This window comes from Haliotis rubra, unplaced genomic scaffold, assembly GCF_003918875.1.
Source record: "Haliotis rubra isolate DU_JTF1 unplaced genomic scaffold, ASM391887v1 Scf203, whole genome shotgun sequence".
Lineage (NCBI taxonomy): Eukaryota > Metazoa > Mollusca > Gastropoda > Lepetellida > Haliotidae > Haliotis > Haliotis rubra.
In genome coordinates, this window is record NW_025766037.1 from 1,474,793 (window position 1) to 1,501,754 (window position 26,962).

At 38.0% G+C, this 26,962-nt stretch overlaps 1 protein-coding gene across 1 annotated transcript; it reads left to right on the top strand.

The window, feature by feature from the left end:
- Positions 1 to 2,218: 2,218 nt before the first annotated feature.
- On the top strand, positions 2,219 to 11,161 carry LOC124275860 (probable methyltransferase-like protein 24). Its single transcript, XM_046711543.1, has 7 exons — positions 2,219 to 2,227; positions 3,534 to 3,674; positions 5,559 to 5,626; positions 6,220 to 6,348; positions 7,228 to 7,302; positions 8,747 to 8,888; positions 10,818 to 11,161. The coding sequence occupies exons 1-7, from the start codon at positions 2,219 to 2,221 to the stop codon at positions 10,923 to 10,925; spliced, it is 672 nt and encodes a 223-aa protein (XP_046567499.1). The 3' UTR covers positions 10,926 to 11,161.
- The last annotated feature ends 15,801 nt before the right edge of the window (positions 11,162 to 26,962 follow it).

A 26,962-nucleotide genomic window follows, 5' to 3' on the forward strand; every position in this document is an offset into this window, starting at 1 on the left:
TGGGCAGGTAGGTGTCACACATATAGATGGGCAGGTAGGTGTCACACATGTAGAATAAGCAGTGGACACACACCACAGATGAGGCAGGTGGAGTGTCACACACATGTAGATGGGCAGGTAGGTGTATCACACATGGTCACAGATGGGCAGGTAGGTGTCACACATGTAGATAAGCAGGTGGAGTGTCACACATGTAGATGAGTAGGTAGGTGTCACACATGTATGTGAAGATGGGCAGGTAGGTGTGTATCACATGTAGATGGGCAGTGGGTGTCACACATGTAAATGAGCGAATTGGGTGTACACATGTAGATGAGCAGTGGGTGTCACACATGTAGATGAGCAGGTAGGTGTGTCACACATTATGGAGAAGCAGGTGGGTGTCACACATGTAGATGAACAGGTGGGTGTCAGTCAATGTGAATGGGCAGTTAGGTGTCACACACATGTGTAGATGGGAGGTATATGTCACACACTGTAAACATGGACGAAGGTGGGTGTCACACATGTAGATGAGCAGGTAGGTGTCACACATGTAGATGAACAGGTAGAGTGTCACACATGTAGATAAGCAGGTAGATGTCACACATGTAGATGGGCGGGTAAGGTGTCACACATGTAGATGAGCAGGTAGGTGTCACACATGTAGATAGAAATGTGGAGTGTCACACATGTAGATGGGCAGGTAGGTGTCACACACATGTAGATAAGCAGGTAGGTGTCACACATGTAGATGGGCAAGTGGGTGTGTCGGTGAATGGCAGGTAGGTGTCACATAGATAGGCAGGTATATGTCCGCACATATGAAATGGATGAGTGGTGTCACATGTAGATGAGCAGGTAGGTGTCAGTCATGTAGATAGAATAAGTCACATGGAGTGTATGCACATGTAGATGAGCAGGTAGGTGTACGGATGTAGATAAAAGCAGGTGGGAGTGTCACACATGCTGTGGAATGGAGGCAGGTAGGTGTGTCAGTCATGTAGATGGAAAAAGTAGATGTGTCACACATAACTGATGGCAGGTATAGGTAGTCACACATGTAAGATGGGCAGGTAGGTAGAACACACATGTAGATGAGCAGTGTAGGTGTCACACATGTAGATGAGCAGGTAGGTGTCAGTCATGTAGATAAGCAGGTAGAGTGTCCACACATGTAGATGGGCAGGTAGGTGTCAGTCATGTGGGTAGGCAGGTAGGTGTCACACATGTAGATGAGAACCAAGGTTGGGTGTCACACATGTAGGGTAGCAGGTAGATGTCACATATGTAGATGGGCAGGTAGGTGTCACACATGTAGATAAGCAGGTACACATGTAGATAAACAGGTAGGTGTCACACATGTAGATGATGAGTGTCACACATGTAGATGAGCAGGTAGGTGTCACACATGTAGATGAGCAGGTAGGTGTCACACATGTAGATGGGCAGGTAGGTGTCACACATGTAGATGGGCAGCAGGTAGGTGTCAGTCATGTAGATGGGCAGGTAGGTGTCACACATGTAGATGGGCAGGTAGGTGTCACACATGTAGAGATGGTCACACATGTGAATTAGTAGATGAGCAGGTGTCACACATGTAGATGAGCATATGGTGGGAGGTGGTCACACATGTAGATGAGCAGGTAGGTGTCAGTCATGTAGATAAGCAGGTAGGTGTCACACATGTAGATGGGCAGTAAATGGGACAGGTAGGTGTCACATGTAGATGAGCAGGTAGGTGTCACACATGTAGATGAGCAGGTAGATGTCAGTCACATGTAAGGGTAGGTGTCACACATGTAGATGGGCAGGTAGGTGTCACACACATGTAGATGAGCAGGTAGGTGTCACACATGTAGATCATAGGTGTCAGAGATGGGCAGGTAGGTGTCAGTCATGTAGATGAGCAGGTAGGTGTCACACATGTAGATGAGCAGGTAGGTGTCACACATGTAGATGAGCAGGTAGGTGTCACACATGTAGATGAGCAGGTAGGTGTCAGTCATGTAGATAGCAGCATGTAAGGTAGTGTCACACATGTAGATGAGCAGGTAGGTGTCACACATGTAGATGAGCAGGTAGGTGTCACACATGTAGATGGAGCAGGTAGGTGTCACACACATGTAGATGAGCAGGTAGGTGATGTGATGGGCAGATGAGCAGGTAGGTGTCACACATGTAGATGAGCAGGTAGGTGTCACACATGTAGATGAGCAGGTAGGTGTCACACATGTAGATGGAGCAGGTAGGTGTCACGCATGTAGATAGATAGTCAGGTAGGTGTCACACATGTAGATGAGCAGGTAGGTGTCACACATGTAGATGAGCAGGTAGGTGTCACACATGTAGATGAGCAGGTAGGTGTCACACATGTAGATGAGCAGGTAGGTGTCACACATGTAGATAGACAGGTAGGTGTCACACATGTAGATGAGCAGGTAGGTGTCACACATGTAGATGGGCAGGTAGGTGTCACACATGTAGATGGGCAGGTAGGTGTCACACATGTAGATGAGCAGGTAGGTGTCACACATGTAGATGAGCAGGTAGGTGTCACACATGTAGATAGACAGGTAGGTGTCACACATGTAGATGAACAGGTAGGTGTCACATGTAGATGGACAGGTAGGTGTCACACATGTAGATAGACAGGTAGGTGTCACACATGTAGATGAGCAGGTAGGTGTCACACATGTAGATGAGCAGGTAGGTGTCACACATGTAGATGAGCAGGTAGGTGTCACACATGTAGATGGGCAGGTAGGTGTCACACATGCAAAATAGACAGGTAGGTGTCACATGTATAGATAGACAGGTAGGTGTCACTCAAGTAGATGAGCAGGTAGGTGTTAGACATGTAGATGAGCAGGTGGAGTCGAGATTTCATCCTCACAGCTCCGATGATAGGACAAGTGTGTACAGAGAACAATGTGAACGGTATACTGACGCGCGCGTTGTTCAACGTCGACAGTACGGTGGTGTCAACGTTATGGTATGGGGAGACATCACATCTCCTGGTCGGACACAACTTGTCCTTGTCAATGGCAATCTGTCAGGTCTGCGACACAGGGATGAGATCATTGAGCATCATGTGCAGCAGCTCATTCAAGGGCAGAGACGTAACTTCAAGCTTCAGTAAGATGATGCCCATCCACGTCGCCCGTGTTGTGACAGATTTCCTGAGACAGCAGAACATTCCGGTACTCTCCTGGCCAGCTGTTTCTCCGGACCTGTACCCTATCGAGCACGCTTGGGATGAAATGGCGCGACGTTTACGCCAAACGTTAGATGAACTGGGACAATTTCACCGTCAAACAGTAATGTTGTTTCATCATTGAAGAGTAGGGGGCTGTGGGGTAACCTAGTGGTTACAGCGTTGGTAGGTGTCGTGGGTACAATGTGTGGAGCCCATTTCTGGTGTCCCCCTCCATAATATTGCTAGAATAATGCTAAAGCGGCGTAAAAACACACTCACTCACACATTACAGTGTAACGTTCTTTCAACGTCGCGAAGTTCACCTCATGCCAACGATCAAGTTCATGTTTCGCAGGTAAGAAGACCCAGTAGTGTGATTGTTCCACCACCAGTCGTCAGTAAAGGCAACGTCGATGAGAAAACTTCCCAGTCACATAAACGACGCGTGCCTTTGGTTGATAAATCGCCACTCGCCAGTCTCCGTCGCCTTGGTTCGGTAAGAACAAGACCAGTGCCATTATTCAAAAGCCTGTTAATACAAAAACCAGCATGGAAAACTTACTCATGAAAAAATTGATGATTTACAAAAAGTTACAAATTTGTAAAATGCATATTTACAAAATTACAAATTTGGTAAAGATGATATTTACAATGCTTGTAATTTGTTTGTAAATTTAGGGATGATTTTACCATTATTTTTTTCAGTTTCTCCTTTTCTCAAGGATCCCCTATTTTAATTAGTATTCTTGCAAAGGCATTACAGACCTCACGGATTGACAAAAAGACCAATATATAATTTTCAGATAATATATCATTTTGTTTTCCCACTTCATAATCTAAATACCTTGCATGTAGAGATACCACTTTTCAAGATGACCACTATTTCAAGATAACCGTCGATTCATGGAATGCCTTGTTCATTTCTTGGTTTTCACTCGTCTTCGGGCCTAAGGAGCGACGTTAATTTCGAATGTTGACATCATGCGCATCGATCTAAGCAACTGGGATACGATGACATGTGTCAACCAAGTCAGCGTGCATAACCTACCGATCCCGTTAGTCGCCTCTTACGACAAGCATGGGTTGTTGAAGACAATTCTAACCCGGATCTTCTCTGCCAGCTCCATATAGGTGTCATGTTACGTGTTAGGCTAGAGCTCCATATAGGTGTCATGTTACGTGTTAGGCTAGAGCTCCATATAGGTGTCATGTTACGTGTTAGGCTAGAGCTCCTTATAGGTGTCATGTTACGTGTTAGGCTAGAGCTCCATATAGGTGTCATGTTACGTGTTAGGCTAGAGCTCCATATAGGTGTCATGTTACGTGTTAGGCTAGAGCTCCATATAGGTGTCATGTTACGTGTTAGGCTAGAGCTCCTTATAGGTGTCATGTTACGTGTTAGGCTAGAGCTCCATATAGGTGTCATGTTACGTGTTAGGCTAGAGCTCCATATAGGTGTCATGTTACGTGTTAGGGTGTCATGTTACGCTCCCATATAGGTGTCATTACGTGTTACGCTAGTCCATATAGGCTACGTGTTAGGCTAGAGCCCCATATAGGTGTCATGTTACGTGTTGTCAGGCTAGAGAGCTCCTTATAGGTGTCATGTTACGTGTTAGGCTAGAGCTCCATATAGGTGTCATGTTACGTGTTAGGCTAGAGCTCCATATAGGTGTCATGTTACGTGTTAGGCTAGAGCTCCATATAGGTGTCATGTTACGTGTTAGGCTAGAGCTCCATATAGGTGTCATGTTACGTGTTAGGCTAGAGCTCCATATAGGTGTCATGTTACGTGTTAGGCTAGAGCTCCTTATAGGTGTCATGTTACGTGTTAGACTAGAGTTTCTTATAGGTGTCATGTTACGTGTTAGACTAGAGTTCCTTATATTTTCACGCTTTAGGATGAAGCGTTATCTTGGTCGGGCGGTAGACTAACCTAGTGGTTAAAGCGTTCGTTCGTCATGCCGAAGACCCTGGTTCGATTCCCCACATGGGTACATTTCTGGTGTCCCCCGACGTGATATTGCTAAAAGCTGCGTAAACCCGACCTCATTCACTCCCTCACTTTATCTTGGTGTCATGTCATCTAAGTGGCGTTTCATGGTGTGACAAGCGTCGTTTAAGTTCCTTGTATTTTAGAATTGGCCTTCTGTAACCCATGCTTGTCGTAAGAGGCGACTGTTGGGATCGGGTGATCAGGCTCGCCGGTGTGGTTGGCGCATGTCACCGGTTCCCCATTGCACAGATCGATGCTCATATTGTTGATCCCTGGATTGTCTGGTCCAGACTCGATTATATACGGACCGCCGCCATATAGCTGGAATATTGCTGAGTGGGGCGTAAAACTAAAGTCACTAACTCACTCCTTGTATTTCGACAGCTGGACATTCCTTCCAAAGACGTACTGGATAAACTGAACAGTTCCAGGTTGTTCAAGATCTACCACAGGTAAACATGATTCCTACTCTCAACAAGCTCCACATCTGTCACTGAGGGTAGCACGCCATGGTATGTCCTGTGTTTCAGCTACCTTGTCCCCGCTTCGTGGGGTAGCCTAGTGGTTAAAGCGTTCGCTCGTTACGCCTAAAGCCCGGGTTCGATTCCCGGCATGGGTACACTGTGTGAAGCCAATTTCTGATGTACCCCGCCGTGATATTGCTGGAATATTGCTAAAAGCGGCGGAAAACTTCACCCACTCAAACCAAAATCTGTTGTAAGATGGTACTTGTCATTACCCTGGCTCGGAGCCAGTATACTTCACGTGAACCCGTGAAGGTCCGGGTTAGGATTGGCCTTCAGTAACCCATGCGTGTTGTAAGAGGCGATTAACGGGATTGGGTGGTCAAGCTCGCTGATTTGGTTGACACATGTCATCGGTTCCCAATTGCGCAGATCGATGCTCATGCGGTTGATCATTGGATTGTCTGGTCCAGACTCGATTAATTACAGACCGCCGCCATATAGCTGGAATATTGCTGAGTGGGGCGTAAAACTCAACTCACTCTCTCACTCACTTCACGTGAATATTGTGTATGTTTTAGTTACCTTGACAACACGAACCACATGTGTCACCGGAGGTTGCGGATGGGGAGGGTCGGTGATGGAGGATGGGAAGTGTGCGACGATGAAGAATTTCGACCAATCGCACCGTGTCTTGTATATTCCTTTGGGTAAGGGAAATATCTACTATTCATCTCCGCTGGGCTTTAAGTCCTAGTGAGTTGATGCGATTGTGTATGTGTCGCATATTCATACGTAAACCGGGGCGGTGGGGTAGCCTAGTGGTTCAAGCGTTTGCTTGCCTGCCGAAGACCCGGGTTTTATTCCCCACATGGGTACTCTGTGTGAAGCCAATTTCTGGTGTCTCCCGCTGGAATATTGTTGAAAGCGGCGTAAAACACAACTCACTCTTCCAAGTTCCATCAACATACTAACCCTATCCCTGACCGCCTCCGTGGTGTAGTGGTTAGAGCGTCCGTCCGGAGAGCGGAAGGTCGCGGGTTCGATCCCCGACCGCGTCATACCAAAACACGTTAAAATATGGTACTTGTTGGTACCTGGCTGGCGCTCGGCATTAATGGGTACAACAAGGACTGGTCGGCTCGGAGTCAGTATAATGTGTCTGAGTGGGGTATTCATGCTTCACTGCGGCATGGTATCTCAGTGGGCTAGCACTACAAAACCAGCTTCAGTCTGGGCTAGTACAAGCAACCGCACATACCCGTACACACGCATGCACGTCGTCATATGAGCGAAATATTCTCAAGCAGGCCGTTAAACCCAATTTCACCTCACCTCACTAACCCCATCCCTCTATACATCTCTATGGCTTTATGTAGTTAATGAGGGGCGGTGGGGTAGCCCAGTGGTTAAAGCGTTGGCTCGTCACGCCGAAGACCCGGGTTCGAATCCCCACTTGGGTACAATGTGTGAAGCCTATTTCTGGTGTCCCCCGCCATGATGTTGCTGGAATATTGCTAAAAGCGGCGTAAAACCAAACTCAGTCAGTCAGTCAGTTATGTAGTTAATGTATCGCATTTTATCTGCAGCATAAACAACGACTTCACATTTGACGATGACGTCGCCAAGTACTACCAGTGCCAAGTCTTATCCTTTGACCCGAGGTAGAGTCAACTGTTACAATGTGTCGCCAAATAACTAATGTTATTTAACTAACCTCATGCGTTATTTATACGTTATTTTTCAATAAAAACCAACAACAATACACCTACCAAGTGTATTATCTTTTCGCTCCATCTCCATCTTTGCCGAAGGTGCACTCGCATGGTTGTTACCAATGAAGATTGACACATGTCATCGTATCTGAATCGCTTAGATCGATACTCCTGCTGATGATCACTGGATTGTCTGGTCCAGACTCAATCATTTACAGACCGCCGCCATATAGCTGGAATATTGCTGAGTGCGGCGTTAAACAAACAGCCAACCAACAAATGAAGATCCGGGTTAGAATTGTTCTACAGTAACACATGCTTGTCGCAGAGGTGAATAACGGGATCGGGCAGGGTTTTACATGACGCGTGATTCCTGCGTATTTGACACAACGATTTTGTAAACGACCCTAAAAATATTATCAACCTTGACGCAAGTTTAATGACAATTCAGTTCAATAAAATCGATTTGATAAGCAAAAATGATATTGTTCGATGATAGTTTAACTTTTACAGAGCTGTCAGATTCTTCCAGAGAACTCAGAGGAGACAGTAATCCTGGCTGTTTGAATTGAACAATGCTGTAGTTTCATATGGTGGTGTGACATACACAGTTACATACTGAGAATGATTAACACAAAGTAATATTGATATTTTCATGACTCCCAAATATTGAAAATGACTCCCAAAAATAAATACTGTGAGTCACCATGACTCCCATTTTTAAAAGTCTGTGTAAAACCCTGGATCGGGTGATCAGGCTCACTGACTTAGTTGACACATGTCATCGTATCCCAACCACGTGGTTTCATGCTCCTGCTGTTGTCACTGGATTGTCTGGTCCAAACACGATTATTTACAGACCGCCGCCATATAGCTGGAATATTGCTGAGTGCGGGGTTAAACAACAAACAACAAACACGTGGTTGTTACCGGCAGAAACAACAACGATGACGAGCAGGAAGACCGTCTAATCCTTATGTTGAGAGGAGAGAAAGCATGCAGACAGGATTTATGTCATACATTATTCCTTGTATTGGACTCTGCTACCGACAGGCTAGTAGTCTGTCTCACGGTCCCTGAACCATATTATTTTCCCTACAGCCCAACCCTCCCTGCAATACTAAAGCCCTAAATGAAGCAAGTCAAGATTTCCTCAGGTTCTGAATGTCCCTTCTCACTGTGTCTCCATTTCCATGTAAATGGGTCATTTTGTTTCTATCAAAATTATATATATTCAGAGACTAAGCGTCAGTCTAAATGGCTAGTCACCGTCTTGATAAGTTGTCACAAAACTAGCCATATGACAGCTGCAGTATATGATAAATTTCTCCATGCCCCAACATACCAACGTACATTTTTAACGGAATGTTTGGCGATTCACCTTGTTTTGCAGTATGAACAAGGAAAGCTACCAGAGGTCGCCACTGGTTCATTTCTATGACCTTGGCATTGCTGAAACTGACAGGGTTGTACCGGACAAGGGCTGGCAACTCCGATCACTGTCATCATTGAAACGACAATTTAATCACACAGAGGTAAGACTCGAAATTAAGCCTGATCCCTTCCCCTCAATACACTCAACATACAGAAGCAATCCTGGGCCCTGTTCCTCAAAGCGATCGTAGCGCTATGGCTGTCGTTACTCCCATACTTTAACATAGACTTAGAGCACTGAACATGCAGAATTTAGCCTGTTTCCTTCCCTCAGTCCACACAGTGCACGGAGACATTTTCTTATTTTTGTGTTTCTCATAGACCAACAATTTCTCAGTTTCACCGCCAACCCGAAGACAAATAAGTTTCTTTCTTATTCATTTCCGCCGACTAGAACTCCAGACCTCCCCGACTGCTCTTTCAACCTTTCAATGACGAGGTGTCTTAGTGACTGTGACACCTGATATAATATATATATATATACACAAAGAATTTAGTTAAGCACCCCCTGACACATATCAGGATTGAATGAGCCCCGATCTTAACCCTTTTTGATAATATCTGGGACATGACTGGTCGTCGTGTGCAACAAAGGGATCCGTCTGTACAGAACCTGGCCCAATTGGAAGCTGCTTTACACGAGGAATGGCGTAGACTGCCCTTTCAGAGGATCAGGCGGATGACATGGGGTATGAGGAGGAGAGTGCTGGGTGTCATACAGTCACATGGAGGTTACACTCAGTATTGACCTTGAATCGTACAAGACACGCAAAATGACATTTTGAATCTTCACATTCACCAATAAATTCTATATCAAACATTCCAGGGCCATACTTGTACACACATGGTTTTGCATGAAAATGAGTGATAGTTTGCAATTGAACAATATCATCATAAAATCAACATGAATTCCAATCATTTTGGGACCGCCTCCGTGGTGAAGTGGTTAGAGCGTCCGCCCGGAGAGCGGAAGGTCGCGGGTTCGATCCCCGACCGCGTCATACCAAAAGACGTTAAAATATGGTACTTGTTGGTCCCAGCCTGGCGTTAAACCCAACTTCACCTCACCTCCAAACATTTTGTCGTTAATGTATGAGTCAAAGGTGAGGTGAAATTGGGTTTAACGTCGTGCTTGAGAATATTTCGCTCATATGACGACGTGCATGCGTGTGTATGTGTATGTGCGGCTGCTTGTACTACCCCAGACTGAAGCTGGTTTTGTAGTGCTAGCCCACTGAGATACCATGCCGCAGTGGAGCATGAATACCCCACTCAGACACATTATACTGACTCCGAGCCGACCAGTCCTTGTTGTACCCATTAATGCCGAGCGCCAGGCAGGGACCAACAAGTACCATATTTTAACGTCTTTTGGTATGACGCGGTCGAGGATCGAACCCGCGACCTTCCGCTCTCCGGGCGGACGCTCTAACCACTACACCACGGAGGCGGTCCCAAAATGATTGGAATTCATGTTGATTTTATGATGATATTGTTCAATTGCAAACTACGCTCTAACCACTACACCACGGAGGCGGTCTATGAGTCAAAGGATCATACGGGTCAGAAATACTCATGTTGTTTGCGTCGTGGTCACTACTTCATTGCTAAAATACAGGGGTGCTTTATTAAGTTCTTTGTGTATATTTAGATGTTCTTAGCTAACTTTACTTGTCTTATGGAGTCAAAATCTTCAAATCTGGAAACAAATTATTTGAGTATATTTTGTATTTCCTAAGTTTATGGAGGAAACAGAATATATTCGATTTTTGACGCGAGGTCTCACCTTCGTTTACAGGTTTGCCAAAGGCACTACTAAACAGGAGTCCCCAGCCCCTATATTGCTGGAATATTGCTAAAAGCGGCGTAAACCTAAACTCACTCACTGAATCTATTAGTGTCCCCTATATTGATGCAGAGCCGACATTAACGACATCTCGTCATAGTTATAACCCGCTAATAAACACGATTGTAAGTCCCCATGTGTTAAACACGATATGAAGACTGAATTAACAATGGTTGCCCTGCAGCGCATCATCGACGTGTTGAAGATGGACGTGGAGAGTGCGGAATGGAGCGCCATGCCGCAGCTGGTGACGTCGTGGGAGCTAAACCGGGGTGCGGCAGCTGCTGATTGAGTTCCACGGGGCATTCAAGACCAGGGCTGCCTCCCTACCTGCCCTCAACCTGTTGGCGGATCTGCACGCCATGGGCTTCCGGAAGTTCTATGTCCACAAGAACCGCGTTTGCCGGTTCAGGTGGAAAGAGTACCCTGTCATGAGAACCAGCTGCTACGAGGTTCACTTTGTGAACCATAATCTGCTGGAGTAGGCGTCTGTGTACTGTTGTAGACATTAAACTGTTGGAGAGAGAACCACTGTACTGTTTTGACTATAAAGTTGGTGAGGTGAGTTCCGCTACATCATCACTTCACGGTACTACAACGGCCCTGTGTCAGTAACCCGCGAAGATCCGGCTTAGAATTGATCTTCAGTAACCGTGAAGATCCGGCTTAGAATTGATCTTCATTAATCCGTGAAGATCCGTCTCAGAGTTAATCTTCAGTAACCCGTGAAGATCCGGCTTAGAATCGATCTTTAGTAACCCTGAAGATCCGGCTTAGAATTTATCTTCAGTAACAGGTGAAGATCCGGCTTAGAATGTGCCTTCAGTAACCCATCCTTGTCGTAAGAGGCGACAAACGGGATCAGGTGGTCAGGCTCACTGACACATGTCATCGTATCCCGATTGCGTAGATCGTGCTTATGCTGTTGATGACTGGATTGTCTGGTCCAGTCTCGATTAATTACAGACCGCCGCCATATAGCTGGAATATTGCTGAGTGGGGCGTAAAACTCAACTCACTCTCTCACTCACTTCACGTGAATATTGTGTATATCAGTGATTTCGTCTTGGTATCGTTTCTTTTGGCCGTTAGTTTAGTTGTAACAAAGATGTTAGAGGGTACTTGGTTAAGGAGTGTGTTATTATATGGTTATATGGGCATTTATATACCGCTATGGTCCATCCCATCTACATGTATACTCAAAGCGCTTTATTTCCCCCGATCATTGGATGCCATTGTCAACAGCACATCGTATTTTCAATCTCAACTCGCTGAGGAGCGTACGTCTCGTGCAGCCACTTGGCGCACCAAGTTGATGTAGCGTTCTCATCCTTACGAGGTACCCATTCACAGCTGGGTGGACTGGGACACATAGTCAGTTTACTAGACGTTGATGTACCCGCAAGTAGTGTAGCCGCCATCTGGTCATTTACCAACGGATTCGTGGGTTCTTTGAGTGCACTGGGTTGTGTACTGTACACTAGGGATTGTGACTGAACGATTCTGCACACAAATTTGACTGTTGGCTTTTTACACCCGGTCGCAGGTGGGTTCAATCCTAGCACTTCAAGCTGGATCACTAGCCTGGCGATTAGGCAGCTCGCCCACCACGCCCCCTTGGGATTGTATGGAATGAATGTCAGGCAATAACTGCAGAAAACGCTTTTCTAGATCAGAGTATGCTCTTTAGGATAAACAGTGGATACTGACATGAAATATGTTCATCAGGTCTTGGAATAAGAACAGTGAGCATGTATACATCCGTGCATAAAGTAAGCACCACCCAGTTTTTTTACCAATTAATTTTGTCTGAAATGAAATTCTAAACTCTTTCCAAAAACAACCCTTATAATTCGATAGAGCAAGCATTTAACATTTCAAAATCGAAAACGTCTTTGAAATTACAATGTACTTAAATTAGGGTAATTGCCTAGATTTAAAACATGTGTTTTTCTGTCCTAAAACAACTTGCCTTATTTGGAAAAGTGAAAGTAACAATTGATCGTTATGTGGCCTATGAATTCGTTATGTATTGTGATTGGATGAAAGGTTGTAAACCAGGATTTAGGAAAAGTTAGTTAAACTAAAAAAAGTAAAAGTTGCTTTACAAACAAATCAAACAGATTTTAGCTGTAATTATCACTATCCCACAAGGAGAATGTTTATTCAATGCAATAAACTCAAAATCATAAAAGATTTATTCCAAAATCTTATTAATGTGGCCTTTTTCAGTTTTTGTCAATTAGCAATCTGAATTGTTGGAAAAAGGTCTGAATCTTTGACATTCGGGTTCTTCCTGATTATGCATAATTAAAACTTACTTGATGTGTTCATGTCATCTTGGTATAAAACAGAATTGTTATTTTTAATCAAAACTTAATTTAATGGTGTAGTTTGAGCAGGAGAGGAATACTTATTTTGGGTAAAATTCAGTCCTATCACATTTTCATCAACACATTCTTTCATAAAGAATAGAAAAGGTTATGGTATTTGTAAAACTGTCAATGGATAAAGCTTCTTTAACTATAGGTTGATTAAATTGATGGCTAAATCCTAACTTTTCTGTAGCATCACATCTTATTTTCAAAATATGGTGGTGCTTAATTATTGCACGGGTGTATATAATGAATTGCATGCATCAAGCGACTTATCGATGTAAATGACATCAACACAACTAGTAAGGGCCAGGGGTGTACACAAAGCTCTTTTGTCATTTGCCCTGCGGGTAACAAATGCAACAAAATTGTAATTACAAGACGTATTTTCTTAGAAACCTAAACCTATTGACCGCCTCTGTGGTGTAGTGGTTAGAGATGCTGCTCGGAGACCAGAAGGTCGCGGGTTCGATTCCCGGCTTCGTCATACCAAAAGACATTAAACTATGGTACTTGTTGGTCCCTGCCTGGCGCTCGGCATTAATGGGTACAACAAGGACTGGTCGGCTCGGAGTCAGTATACTATGTCTGAATGGGATATTCATGTTTAATCGCGGCATGGTATCTCAGTGAGCTGGCACTATAAAACCAGTTTAAGTCTGGGCTAGTACAAGTAGCCACACATACAAATGCATTCACGTCGTCGTATGAGCGACATATTCTTAAGTGCGACGTTAAACCCCATTTCACCTCACTTCACCTAAACCTATTGTTGAAATACTTTCCCCTTTTCACAAATTTCCTCCATTCATCTGCTTAAAATAAGCCGTTAACTCATTTTTGAAAACGTGTGGTGGCTGTATATGGATTAGAGTATTTTCATGAATGTTGATGTACTGTTCTTGTGGCTACTCAGATCCTCGAGCAGTGGTTTCCACGTTGTCCTTGCAAGTTTTCCACGTTGTCCTTGTTCGCATGTTTGCTAACTTTGTACGAAAGGTATCCATACACCAAAACCAATTCCATGGAGAAACGAAGTATTGCTTGAGTTCCTCATGTATGGAATACTGTAAGGGACATTTTCGCGATCTCACATTCTCGCGATCTCGCATTCTCGCGATCTCGACCTTTCGAAACAAGCTAGGAATGCCAAAAGTACGAGAATGCGAGATCGCGAGAACGCGAGATTTGGCCAACTCATGACTTTTTGCAGTTATACATCCCTGTTTTCTGTTCAGGAGTAATCTAATCATGCAGTATTGTCACAGGGGCATAACAACAATTTATTAAAATGTCAAATGTGGTTTTCTGACTGATTGCCATTTAATGGCGTAAATTATTCATTGGATCGGATTACGAAACGTTGAATATCTTAATGGGAAACAAAATACCTTCTCTGATATGTTGTGAGAGGCAAAAATGTAGTCAGTCGAAACATCACATGAATGTTTCGATCATACCAATATCCGTTTGCATGACTGGAAAACTGGTTCCTAGGTGAAGGCTGGTGTTGAGTGTGACTGTGTTGTTCGCGCTTGTACATGTCACCTCACAGTTCTATGTTGCATGGTAATTTTTTATATTTGTTTCGGTTTTATTGTGATTCTGTTTTTCATGTATGTGTTTCTCTCATCTCACAGTCGTACACTGTGGAATAACTGATTCATACATGAACGCTAGTGTTGAATGTGATTCTGTTTTTCATTGTTTGTATTTCTCATCGTTAGGTCTTACGCTGTATAATGACTGGTTTATACTTGAAGACAAGTATTGAATGTGATAGTGTTTTTCATTGTTTGTATTTCTCATCTTTACGTCTTACACTGTGGAATAACTGATTCATACATGAAGGCTAGTGTTGAATGTGATTCTGTTTTTCATTGTTTGTATTTCTCATCTTTAGGTCTTATACTGTATAGTGACTGATTTATACTTGAAGACAAGTATTGAATGTGATAGTGTTTTTCATTGTTTGTATTTCTCATCTTTAGGTCTTATACTGTATAGTGACTGATTTATACTTGAAGACTGGTATTGAATGTGATTGAGTTTTTCATTGTTTGTATTTTTCACTGTTTGTATTTCTCATCTTTCGGTCGAACACTGTGGAATGACTGATTTATACATGAAGACTAGTACTGAATGTGATTGTGTTTTCCATTTGTTTGTATTTCTCATCTTTAGGTCTTACACTGTGGAATGACTGATTTATACATGAAGACAAGTATTGAATGTGATTGTGTTTTTCATTGTTTGTATTTCTCATCTTGAAGTCTTACACTGTATAATGACTAATTTATACATGAAGACAAGTATTGAATGTGACTGTGTTATTTATTGTTTGTATTTCTCATCTTCAAGCCGTACGCTGTATAATGACTGATTTATACATGAAGACGAGTATTGAATTTAATTGTGTTTTTCACTGTTTGTAGTTCTCATCTTTAGGTCGTACACTGTGGAATGACTGATTTAAACATGAACACTAGTACTGAATGTGGTTGTGTTTTTTATTGTTTGTATTTCTCATCTTGAAGTCTTACGCTGTATAATGACTGATTTATACATGAAGACAAGTATTGAATGTGATTGTGTTTTTCATTGTTTGTATTTCTCATCTTGAAGTCTTACACTGTATAATGACTGATTTATACATGAAGACAAGTATTGAATGTGATTGTGTTTTTCATTGTTTGTATTTCTCATCTTTAAATCTTACGCTGTATAATGACTGGTTTATACACGAAGAGAAGTATTGAATGTGATTGTGTTTTTCATTGTTTGTATTTTTCACTGTTTGTATTTCTCATCTTTAGGTCTTACACTGTATAATGACTGATTTATACATGAAGACTAGTACTGAATGTGATTGTGTTTTTCATTGTTTGTATTTCTCATCTTGAGGTCGTACACTGTATAATGACTGATTTAAACATGAACACTAGTACTGAATGTGATTGTGTTTTTTATTGTTTGTATTTCTCATCTTGAAGTCTTACACTGTATAATGACTGATTTATACACGAAGAGAAGTATTGAATGTGATTGTGTTTTTCATTGTTTGTATTTCTCATCTTTAGGTCTTACGCTGTATAATGACTGATTTACACATGAAGACAAGTATTGAATGTGATTGTGTTTTTCATTGTTTGTATTTCTCATCTTTAGGTCTTACACTGTATAATGACTAATTTATACATGAAGACAAGTATTGAATGTGATTGAGTTTTTCATTGTTTGTATTTCTCATCTTTAAGTCTTACGCTGTATAGTGACTGATTTATACATGAAGACTGGTATTGAATGTGATTGTGTTTTTCATTGTTTGTATTTTTCATTGTTTGTATTTCTCATCTTTAGGTCGAACCCTGTGGAATGACTGATTTATACATGAAGATTAGTACTGAATGTGATTGTGTTTTTCATTGTTTGTATTTCTCATCTTTAGGTCTTACACTGTATAATGACTGATTTGTACATGAACACTAGTATTGAATGTGGTTGTGTTTTTTTATTGTTGGTGTTTCTCATCTTTAGGTCTTACACTGTATAATGACTGATTTGTACATGAACACTAGTATTGAATGTGACAGTGTTGTTTTATTGTTTGTATTTCTCATCTTTAGGTCGTACACTGTGGAATGACTGATTTATACACGAAGACAAGTATTGAATGTGATTGTGTTTTTCATTGTTTGTATTTCTCATCTTTAGGTCCTGCGCTGTATAATAACTGATTTATACATGAAGACAAGTATTGAATGTGATTGTATTTTCCACTGTTTGTATTTCTCATCTTTAGGTCGTACACTGTGGAATGACTGATTTATACATGAAGACTAGTACTGAATGTGATTGTGTTTTTCATTGTTTGTATTTCTCATCTTTAGGTCTTACACTGTATAATGACTGATGTGTACATGAACACTAGTATTGAATGTGACAGTGTTTTTTTATTGTTTGTATTTCTCATCTTTAGGTCGTACACTGTGGAATGACTGATTTAAACATGAACACTAGTACTGAATGTGATTGTGTTTTTATTGTTTGTATTTCTCATCTTTAGGTCGTACACTGTGGAATGACTGATTTATACACGAAGACAAGTATTGAATGTGATTGTGTTTTTCATTGTTTGTATTTCTCATCTTTAGGTCCTGCGCTGTATAATAACTGATTTATACATGAAGACAAGTATTGAATGTGATTGTATTTTCCACTGTTTGTATTTCTCATCTTTAGGTCGTACACTGTGGAATGACTGATTTATACATGAAGACTAGTACTGAATGTGATTGTGTTTTTCATTGTTTGTATTTCTCATCTTTAGGTCTTACACTGTATAATGACTGATGTGTACATGAACACTAGTATTGAATGTGACAGTGTTGTTTTATTGTTTGTATTTCTCATCTTTAGGTCGTACACTGTGGAATGACTGATTTAAACATGAACACTAGTACTGAATGTGATTGTGTTTTTTATTGTTTGTATTTCTCATCTTTAGGTCGTACACTGTGGAATGACTGATTTATACACGAAGACAAGTATTGAATGTGATTGTGTTTTTCATTGTTTGTATTTCTCATCTTTAGGTCCTGCGCTGTATAATAACTGATTTATACATGAAGACAAGTATCGAATGTGATTGTATTTTCCACTGTTTGTATTTCTCATCTTTAGGTCGTACACTGTGGAATGACTGTTTATACATGAAAACTGGTATGGAATGTGATTGTGTTTTTCATTGTTTGTATTTTTCATTGTTTGTATTTCTCATCTTTAGGTCGAACACTGTGGAATGACTGATTTATACATGAACACAAGTATTGAATGTAATTGTGTTTTTCATTGTTTGTATTTCTCATCTTGAAGTCTTACACTGTCGAATAACTGATTCATACATGAAGACAAGTATTGAATGTAATTGTGTTTTTCATTGTTTGTATTTCTCATCTTGAAGTATTACACTGTATAATAACTGATTTATACATGAAGACAAGTATAGAATGTGATTGTGTTTTTCATTGTTTGTATTTCTCATCTTTAGGTCTTACACTGTATAATGACTGATTTATACATGAAGACAAGTATAGAATGTAATTGTGTTTTTCATTGTTTGTATTTCTCATCTTGAAGTGTTACACTGTGGAATAACTGATTCATACATGAAGACAAGTATTGAATGTGATTGTGTTTTTCATTGTTTGTATTTCTCATCTTGCAGTCTTACACTGTATAATGACTGATTTATACATGAAGACAAGTATTGAATGTGATTGTGTTTTTCATTGTTTGTATTTCTCATCTTTAGGTCGTACACTGTATAATAACTGATTTATACATGAAGACAAGTATTGAATGTAATTGTGTTTTTCACTGTTTGTATTTCTCATCTTTAGGTCTTACACTGTGGAATGACTGATTCATACATGAAGACTAGTACTGAATGTGATTGTGTTTTTCATTGTTTGTATTTCTCATCTTTAACTCTTACACTGTCGAATAACTGATTCATACATGAAGACAAGTATTAAATGTGGTTGTGTTTTTCATTGTTTGTATTTCTCATCTTTAGGTCTTACGCTGTATAATAACTGATTTATACATGAAGACAAGTATTGAATGTGATTGTGTTTTTCATTGTTTGTATTTCTCATCTTTAGGTCATACGCTGTATAATGACTGATTTATACATGAAGACTGGTATGGAATGTGATTGTGTTTTTCATTGTTTGTATTTTTCATTGTTTGTATTTCTCATCTTTAGGTCTTACACTGTATAATGACTGATTTGTACATGAACACTAGTATTGAATGTGGTTGTGTTTTTTTATTGTTGGTGTTTCTCATCTTTAGGTCTTACACTGTATAATGACTGATTTGTACATGAACACTAGTATTGAATGTGACAGTGTTGTTTTATTGTTTGTATTTCTCATCTTTAGGTCGTACACTGTGGAATGACTGATTTAAACATGAACACTAGTACTGAATGTGATTGTGTTTTTTATTGTTTGTATTTCTCATCTTTAGGTCGTACACTGTGGAATGACTGATTTATACATGAAGACAAGTATTGAATGTGATTGTATTTTCCACTGTTTGTATTTCTCATCTTTAGGTCGTACACTGTGGAATGACTGATTTATACATGAAGACTAGTACTGAATGTGATTGTGTTTTTCATTGTTTGTATTTCTCATCTTTAGGTCTTACACTGTATAATGACTGATGTGTACATGAACACTAGTATTGAATGTGACAGTGTTGTTTTATTGTTTGTATTTCTCATCTTTAGGTCGTACACTGTGGAATGACTGATTTAAACATGAACACTAGTACTGAATGTGATTGTGTTTTTTATTGTTTGTATTTCTCATCTTTAGGTCGTACACTGTGGAATGACTGATTTATACACGAAGACAAGTATTGAATGTGATTGTGTTTTTCATTGTTTGTATTTCTCATCTTTAGGTCCTGCGCTGTATAATAACTGATTTATACATGAAGACAAGTATTGAATGTGATTGTATTTTCCACTGTTTGTATTTCTCATCTTTAGGTCGTACACTGTGGAATGACTGATTTATACATGAAAACTGGTATGGAATGTGATTGTGTTTTTCATTGTTTGTATTTTTCATTGTTTGTATTTCTCATCTTTAGGTCGAACACTGTGGAATGACTGATTTATACATGAAGACAAGTATTGAATGTAATTGTGTTTTTCATTGTTTGTATTTCTCATCTTGAAGTCTTACACTGTATAATAACTGATTTATACATGAAGACAAGTATTGAATGTGATTGTGTTTTTCATTGTTTGTATTTCTCATCTTTAGGTCTTACACTGTATAATGACTGATTTATACATGAAGACAAGTATAGAATGTAATTGTGTTTTTCATTGTTTGTATTTCTCATCTTGAAGTGTTACACTGTGGAATAACTGATTCATACATGAAGACAAGTATTGAATGTGATTGTGTTTTTCATTGTTTGTATTTCTCATCTTGCAGTCTTACACAGTATAATAACTGATTTATACATGAAGACAAGTATTGAATGTGATTGTGTTTTTCATTGTTTGTATTTCTCATCTTTAGGTCGTACACTGTATAATAACTGATTTATACATGAAGACAAGTATTGAATGTAATTGTGTTTTTCACTGTTTGTATTTCTCATCTTTAGGTCTTACACTGTGGAATGACTGATCTATACATGAAGACTAGTACTGAATGTGATTGTGTTTTTCATTGTTTGTATTTCTCATCTTTAAGTCTTACACTGTCGAATAACTGATTCATACATGAAGACAAGTATTAAATGTGGTTGTGTTTTTCATTGTTTGTATTTCTCATCTTTAGGTCTTACGCTGTATAATAACTGATTTATACATGAAGACAAGTATTGAATGTGATTGTGTTTTTCATTGTTTGTATTTCTCATCTTTAGGTCTTACGCTGTATAATGACTGATTTGTACATGAAGACTGGTATGGAATGTGATTGTGTTTTTCATTCTTTGTATTTTTCATTGTTTGTATTTCTCATCTTGAAGTCTTACGCTGTATAATGACTGATTTATACATGAAGACAAGTATTGAATGTGATTGTGTTTTTCATTGTTTGTATTTCTCATCTTTAGGTCGTACACTGTATAATGACTGATTTAAACATGAACACTAGTACTGAATGTGATTGTGTTTTTTATTGTTTGTATTTCTCATCTTGAAGTCTTACGCTGTATAATGACTGATTCATACATGAAGACTGGTATGGAATGTAATTGTGTTTTTCATTGTTTGTATTTTTCACTGTTTGTATTTCTCATCTTTAGGTCTTACACTGTATAATGACTGATTTATACATGAAGAGAAGTATTGAATGTGATTGTGTTTTTCATTGTTTGTATTTCTCATCTTTAGGTCTTACGCTGTATAATGACTGATTTACACATGAAGACAAGTATTGAATGTGATTGTGTTTTTCATTGTTTGTATTTCTCATCTTTAGGTCTTACACTGTATAATGACTAATTTATACATGAAGACAAGTATTGAATGTGATTGAGTTTTTCATTGTTTGTATTTCTCATCTTTAAGTCTTACGCTGTATAGTGACTGATTTATACATGAAGACTGGTATGGAATGTGATTGTGTTTTTCATTGTTTGTATTTTTCATTGTTTGTATTTTTCATCTTGAGGTCGAACCCTGTGGAATGACTGATTTATACATGAAGATTAGTACTGAATGTGATTGTGTTTTTCATTGTTTGTATTTCTCATCTTTAAGTCTTACACTGTATAATGACTGATTTGTACATGAACACTAGTATTGAATGTGACTGTGTTGTTTTATTGTTTGTATTTCTCATCTTTAGGTCGTACACTGTGGAATGACTGATTTAAACATGAACACTATTAATGAATGTGATTGTGTTTTTTATTGTTTGTATTTCTCATCTTTAGGTCGTACACTGTCGAATAACTGATTCATACATGAAGACAAGTATTAAATGTGGTTGTGTTTTTCATTGTTTGTATTTCTCATCTTTAGGTCTTACGCTGTATAATAACTGATTTATACATGAAGACAAGTATTGAATGTGATTGTGTTTTTCATTGTTTGTATTTCTCATCTTTAGGTCATACGCTGTATAATGACTGATTTATACATGAAGACTGGTATGGAATGTGATTGTGTTTTTCATTGTTTGTATTTTTCATTGTTTGTATTTCTCATCTTTAGGTCTTACACTGTATAATGACTGATTTGTACATGAACACTAGTATTGAATGTGGTTGTGTTTTTTTATTGTTGGTGTTTCTCATCTTTAGGTCTTACACTGTATAATGACTGATTTGTACATGAACACTAGTATTGAATGTGACAGTGTTGTTTTATTGTTTGTATTTCTCATCTTTAGGTCGTACACTGTGGAATGACTGATTTAAACATGAACACTAGTACTGAATGTGATTGTGTTTTTTATTGTTTGTATTTCTCATCTTTAGGTCGTACACTGTGGAATGACTGATTTATACACGAAGACAAGTATTGAATGTGATTGTGTTTTTCATTGTTTGTATTTCTCATCTTTAGGTCCTGCGCTGTATAATAACTGATTTATACATGAAGACAAGTATTGAATGTGATTGTATTTTCCACTGTTTGTATTTCTCATCTTTAGGTCGTACACTGTGGAATGACTGATTTATACATGAAGACTAGTACTGAATGTGATTGTGTTTTTCATTGTTTGTATTTCTCATCTTTAGGTCTTACACTGTATAATGACTGATGTGTACATGAACACTAGTATTGAATGTGACAGTGTTTTTATTGTTTTTGTATTTCTCATCTTTAGGTCGTACACTGTGGAATGACTGATTTAAACATGAACACTAGTACTGAATGTGATTGTGTTTTTTATTGTTTGTATTTCTCATCTTTAGGTCTTACACTGTGGAATGACTGATTTATACACGAAGACAAGTATTGAATGTGATTGTGTTTTCATTGTTTGTATTTCTCATCTTTAGGTCCTGCGCTGTATAATAACTGATTTATACATGAAGACAAGTATTGAATGTGATTGTATTTTCCACTGTTTGTATTTCTCATCTTTAGGTCTTACACTGTGGAATGACTGATTTATACATGAAAACTGGTATGGAATGTGATTGTGTTTCTCATTGTTTGTATTTTTCATTGTTTGTATTTCTCATCTTTAGGTCGAACACTGTGGAATGACTGATTTATACATGAAGACAAGTATTGAATGTAATTGTGTTTTTCATTGTTTGTATTTCTCATCTTGAAGTCTTACACTGTATAATAACTGATTTATACATGAAGACAAGTATTGAATGTGATTGTGTTTTTCATTGTTTGTATTTCTCATCTTTAGGTCTTACACTGTATAATGACTGATTTATACATGAAGACAAGTATAGAATGTAATTGTGTTTTTCATTGTTTGTATTTCTCATCTTGAAGTGTTACACTGTGGAATAACTGATTCATACATGAAGACAAGTATTGAATGTGATTGTGTTTTTCATTGTTTGTATTTCTCATCTTGCAGTCTTACACAGTATAATAACTGATTTATACATGAAGACAAGTATTGAATGTGATTGTGTTTTTCATTGTTTGTATTTCTCATCTTTAGGTCTTACACTGTATAATAGCTGATTTATACATGAAGACAAGTTTGAATGTAATTGTGTTTTTCACTGTTTGTATTTCTCATCTTTAGGTCTTACACTGTGTAATGACTGATCTATACATGAAGACTAGTACTGAATGTGATTGTGTTTTTCATTGTTTGTATTTCTCATCTTTAAGTCTTACACTGTCGAATAACTGATTCATACATGAAGACAAGTATTAAATGTGGTTGTGTTTTTCATTGTTTGTATTTCTCATCTTTAGATCTTACGCTGTATAATAACTGATTTATACATGAAGACAAGTATTGAATGTGATTGTGTTTTTCATTGTTTGTATTTCTCATCTTTAGGTCTTACGCTGTATAATGACTGATTTGTACATGAAGACTGGTATGGAATGTGATTGTGTTTTTCATTCTTTGTATTTTTCATTGTTTGTATTTCTCATCTTGAAGTCTTACGCTGTATAATGACTGATTTATACATGAAGACAAGTATTGAATGTGATTGTGTTTTTCATTGTTTGTATTTCTCATCTTTAGGTCTTACACTGTATAATGACTGATTTAAACATGAAGACTAGTATTGAATGTGATTGTGTTTTTCATTGTTTGTATTTCTCATCTTTAGGTCTTACGCTGTATAATGACTGATTCATACATGAAGATGAAGACTGGTATTGTGTTTTCATTGTTTGTGTTTTTCATTGTTTGTATTTCTCATCTTTAGGTCTTACACTGTATAATGACTGATTTATACATGAAGAGAAGTATTGAATGTGATTGTGTTTTTCATTGTTTGTATTTCTCATCTTTAGGTCTTACGCTGTATAATGACTGATTTACACATGAAGACAATTATTGAATGTGATTGTGTTTTTCATTGTTTGTATTTCTCATCTTTAGGTCTTACACTGTATAATGACTGATTTATACATGAAGACTAGTATTGAATGTGATTGTGTTTTTCATTGTTTGTATTTCTCATCTTTAAGTCTTACGCTGTATAATGACTGATTTATACATGAAGACTGGTATTGAATGTGATTGTGTTTTTCATTGTTTGTATTTTTCATTGTTTGTATTTTTCATCTTTAGGTCGAACCCTGTGGAATGACTGATTTATACATGAAGACTAGTATTGAATGTGATTGTGTTTTTCATTGTTTGTATTTCTCATCTTTAGGTCTTACACTGTATAATGACTGATTTGTACATGAACACTAGTACTGAATGTGATTGTGTTTTTTTATTGTTTGTATTTCTCATCTTGAGGTCTTACACTGTGGAATGACTGATTTAAACATGAAGACTAGTATTGAATGTGATTGTGTTTTTATTGTTTGTATTTCTCATCTTTAGGTCTTACACTGTGGAATGACTGATTTATACATGAAGACAAGTATTGAATGTGATTGTGTTTTTCATTGTTTGTATTTCTCATCTTTAGGTCCTACGCTGTATAATGACTGATTTATACATGAAGACAAGTATTGAATGTAATTGTGTTTTTCATTGTTTGTATTTCTCATCTTTAGGTCGTACACTGTGGAATGACTGATTTATACATGAAGACTAGTACTGAATGTGATTGTGTTTTTCATTGTTTGTATTTCTCATCTTTAGGTCTTACACTGTATAATGACTGATTTGTACATGAACACTAGTACTGAATGTGATTGTGTTTTTTTATTGTTTGTATTTCTCATCTTGAAGTCTTACTCTGTATAATGACTGATTTATACATGAAGACAAGTATTGAATGTAATTGTGTTTTTCATTGTTTGTATTTCTCATCTTTAGGTCGTACACTGTGGAATGACTGATTTAAACATGAAGACTAGTATTGAATGTGATTGTGTTTTTCATTGTTTGTATTTCTCATCTTTAAGTCTTACACTGTATAATGACTGATTTATACATGAAGACTAGTATTGAATGTAATTGTGTTTTTCATTGTTTGTATTTCCCATCTTTAGGTCTTACGCTGTATAATGACTGATTTACACATGAAGACAAGTATTGAATGTGATTGTGTTTTTCATTGTTTGTATTTCTCATCTTTAGGTCTTACACTGTATAATGACTGATTTATACATGAAGACTAGTATTGAATGTGATTGTGTTTTTCATTGTTTGTATTTTCTCATCTTTGTAGGTCTTACAATACTGTGGAATGACTGATTTATACATGAAGACAAGTATTGAATGTGATTGTCTTTTTCATTGTTTGTATTTCTCATCTTTAGGTCTTACACTGTATAATGACTGATTTATACATGAAGACAAGTATTGAATGTAATTGTGTTTTTCATTGTTTGTATTTCTCATCTTGAAGTGTTACACTGTGGAATAACTGATTCATACATGAAGACAAGTATTGAATGTGATTGAGTTTTTCATTGTTTGTATTTCTCATCTTGCAGTCTTACACTGTATAATAACTGATTTATACATGAAGACAAGTATTGAATGTGATTGTGTTTTTCATTGTTTGTATTTCTCATCTTTAGGTCTTACACTGTATAATAACTGATTTATACATGAAGACAAGTATTGAATGTAATTGTGTTTTTCATTGTTTGTATTTCTCATCTTTAGGTCTTACGCTGTATAATGACTGATTTATACATGAAGACTGGTATTGAATGTGATTGTGTTTTTCATTGTTTGTATTTCTCATCTTTAGGTCTTACATCTTTAGGAATGACTGATTTATACATGAAGACTAGTATTGAATGTGATTGTGTTTTTCATTGTTTGTATTTCTCATCTTTAGGTCTTACACTGTATAATGACTGATTTGTACATGAACACTAGTACTGAATGTGATTGTGTTTTTTTATTGTTTGTATTTCTCATCTTGAAGTCTTACTCTGTATAATGACTGATTTATACATGAAGACAAGTATTGAATGTAATTGTGTTTTTCATTGTTTGTATTTCTCATCTTTAGGTCTTACACTGTATAATGACTGATTTATACACGAAGACAAGTATTGAATGTGATTGTGTTTTTCATTGTTTGTATTTCTCATCTTTAGGTCTTACGCTGTATAATAACTGATTTATACATGAAGACAAGTATTGAATGTGATTGTGTTTTTCATTGTTTGTATTTCTCATCTTTAGGTCGTACACTGTGGAATGACTGATTTATACATGAAGACTAGTACTGAATGTGATTGTGTTTTTCATTGTTTGTATTTCTCATCTTTAGGTCTTACACTGTATAATGACTGATTTATACATGAACACTAGTACTGAATGTGATTGTGTTTTTCTATTGTTTGTATTTCTCATCTTGAAGTCTTACTCTGTATAATGACTGATTTATACATGAAGACAAGTATTGAATGTGATTGTGTTTTTCATTGTTTGTATTTCTCATCTTTAGGTCTTACACTGTGGAATGACTGATTTATACATGAAGACTAGTATTGAATGTGATTGTGTTTTTCATTGTTTGTATTTCTCATCTTTAGGTCTTACGCTGTATAATGACTGATTTATACATGAAGACTAGTATTGAATGTGATTGTGTTTTTCATTGTTTGTATTTCTCATCTTTAGGTCTTACGCTGTATAATGACTGATTTATACATGAAGACAAGTATTGAATGTGATTGTGTTTTCATTGTTTGTATTTCTCATCTTTAAGGTCTTACACTGTATAATGACTGATTTATACATGAAAACTAGTATTGAATGTGATTGTGTTTTCATTGTTTGTATTTCTCATCTTTAGGTCTTTACTGTGGAATGACTGA

Excerpts from the sequence above, each read along its gene's own strand:
- LOC124275860 (XM_046711543.1), top strand. Across the intron at positions 5,627-6,219 it reads TTGTTCAAGATCTACCACAG|TTACCTTGACAACACGAACC; the intron begins GTAAACATGATT and ends TGTATGTTTTAG. Across the intron at positions 6,349-7,227 it reads TGTCTTGTATATTCCTTTGG|CATAAACAACGACTTCACAT; the intron begins GTAAGGGAAATA and ends TTTTATCTGCAG.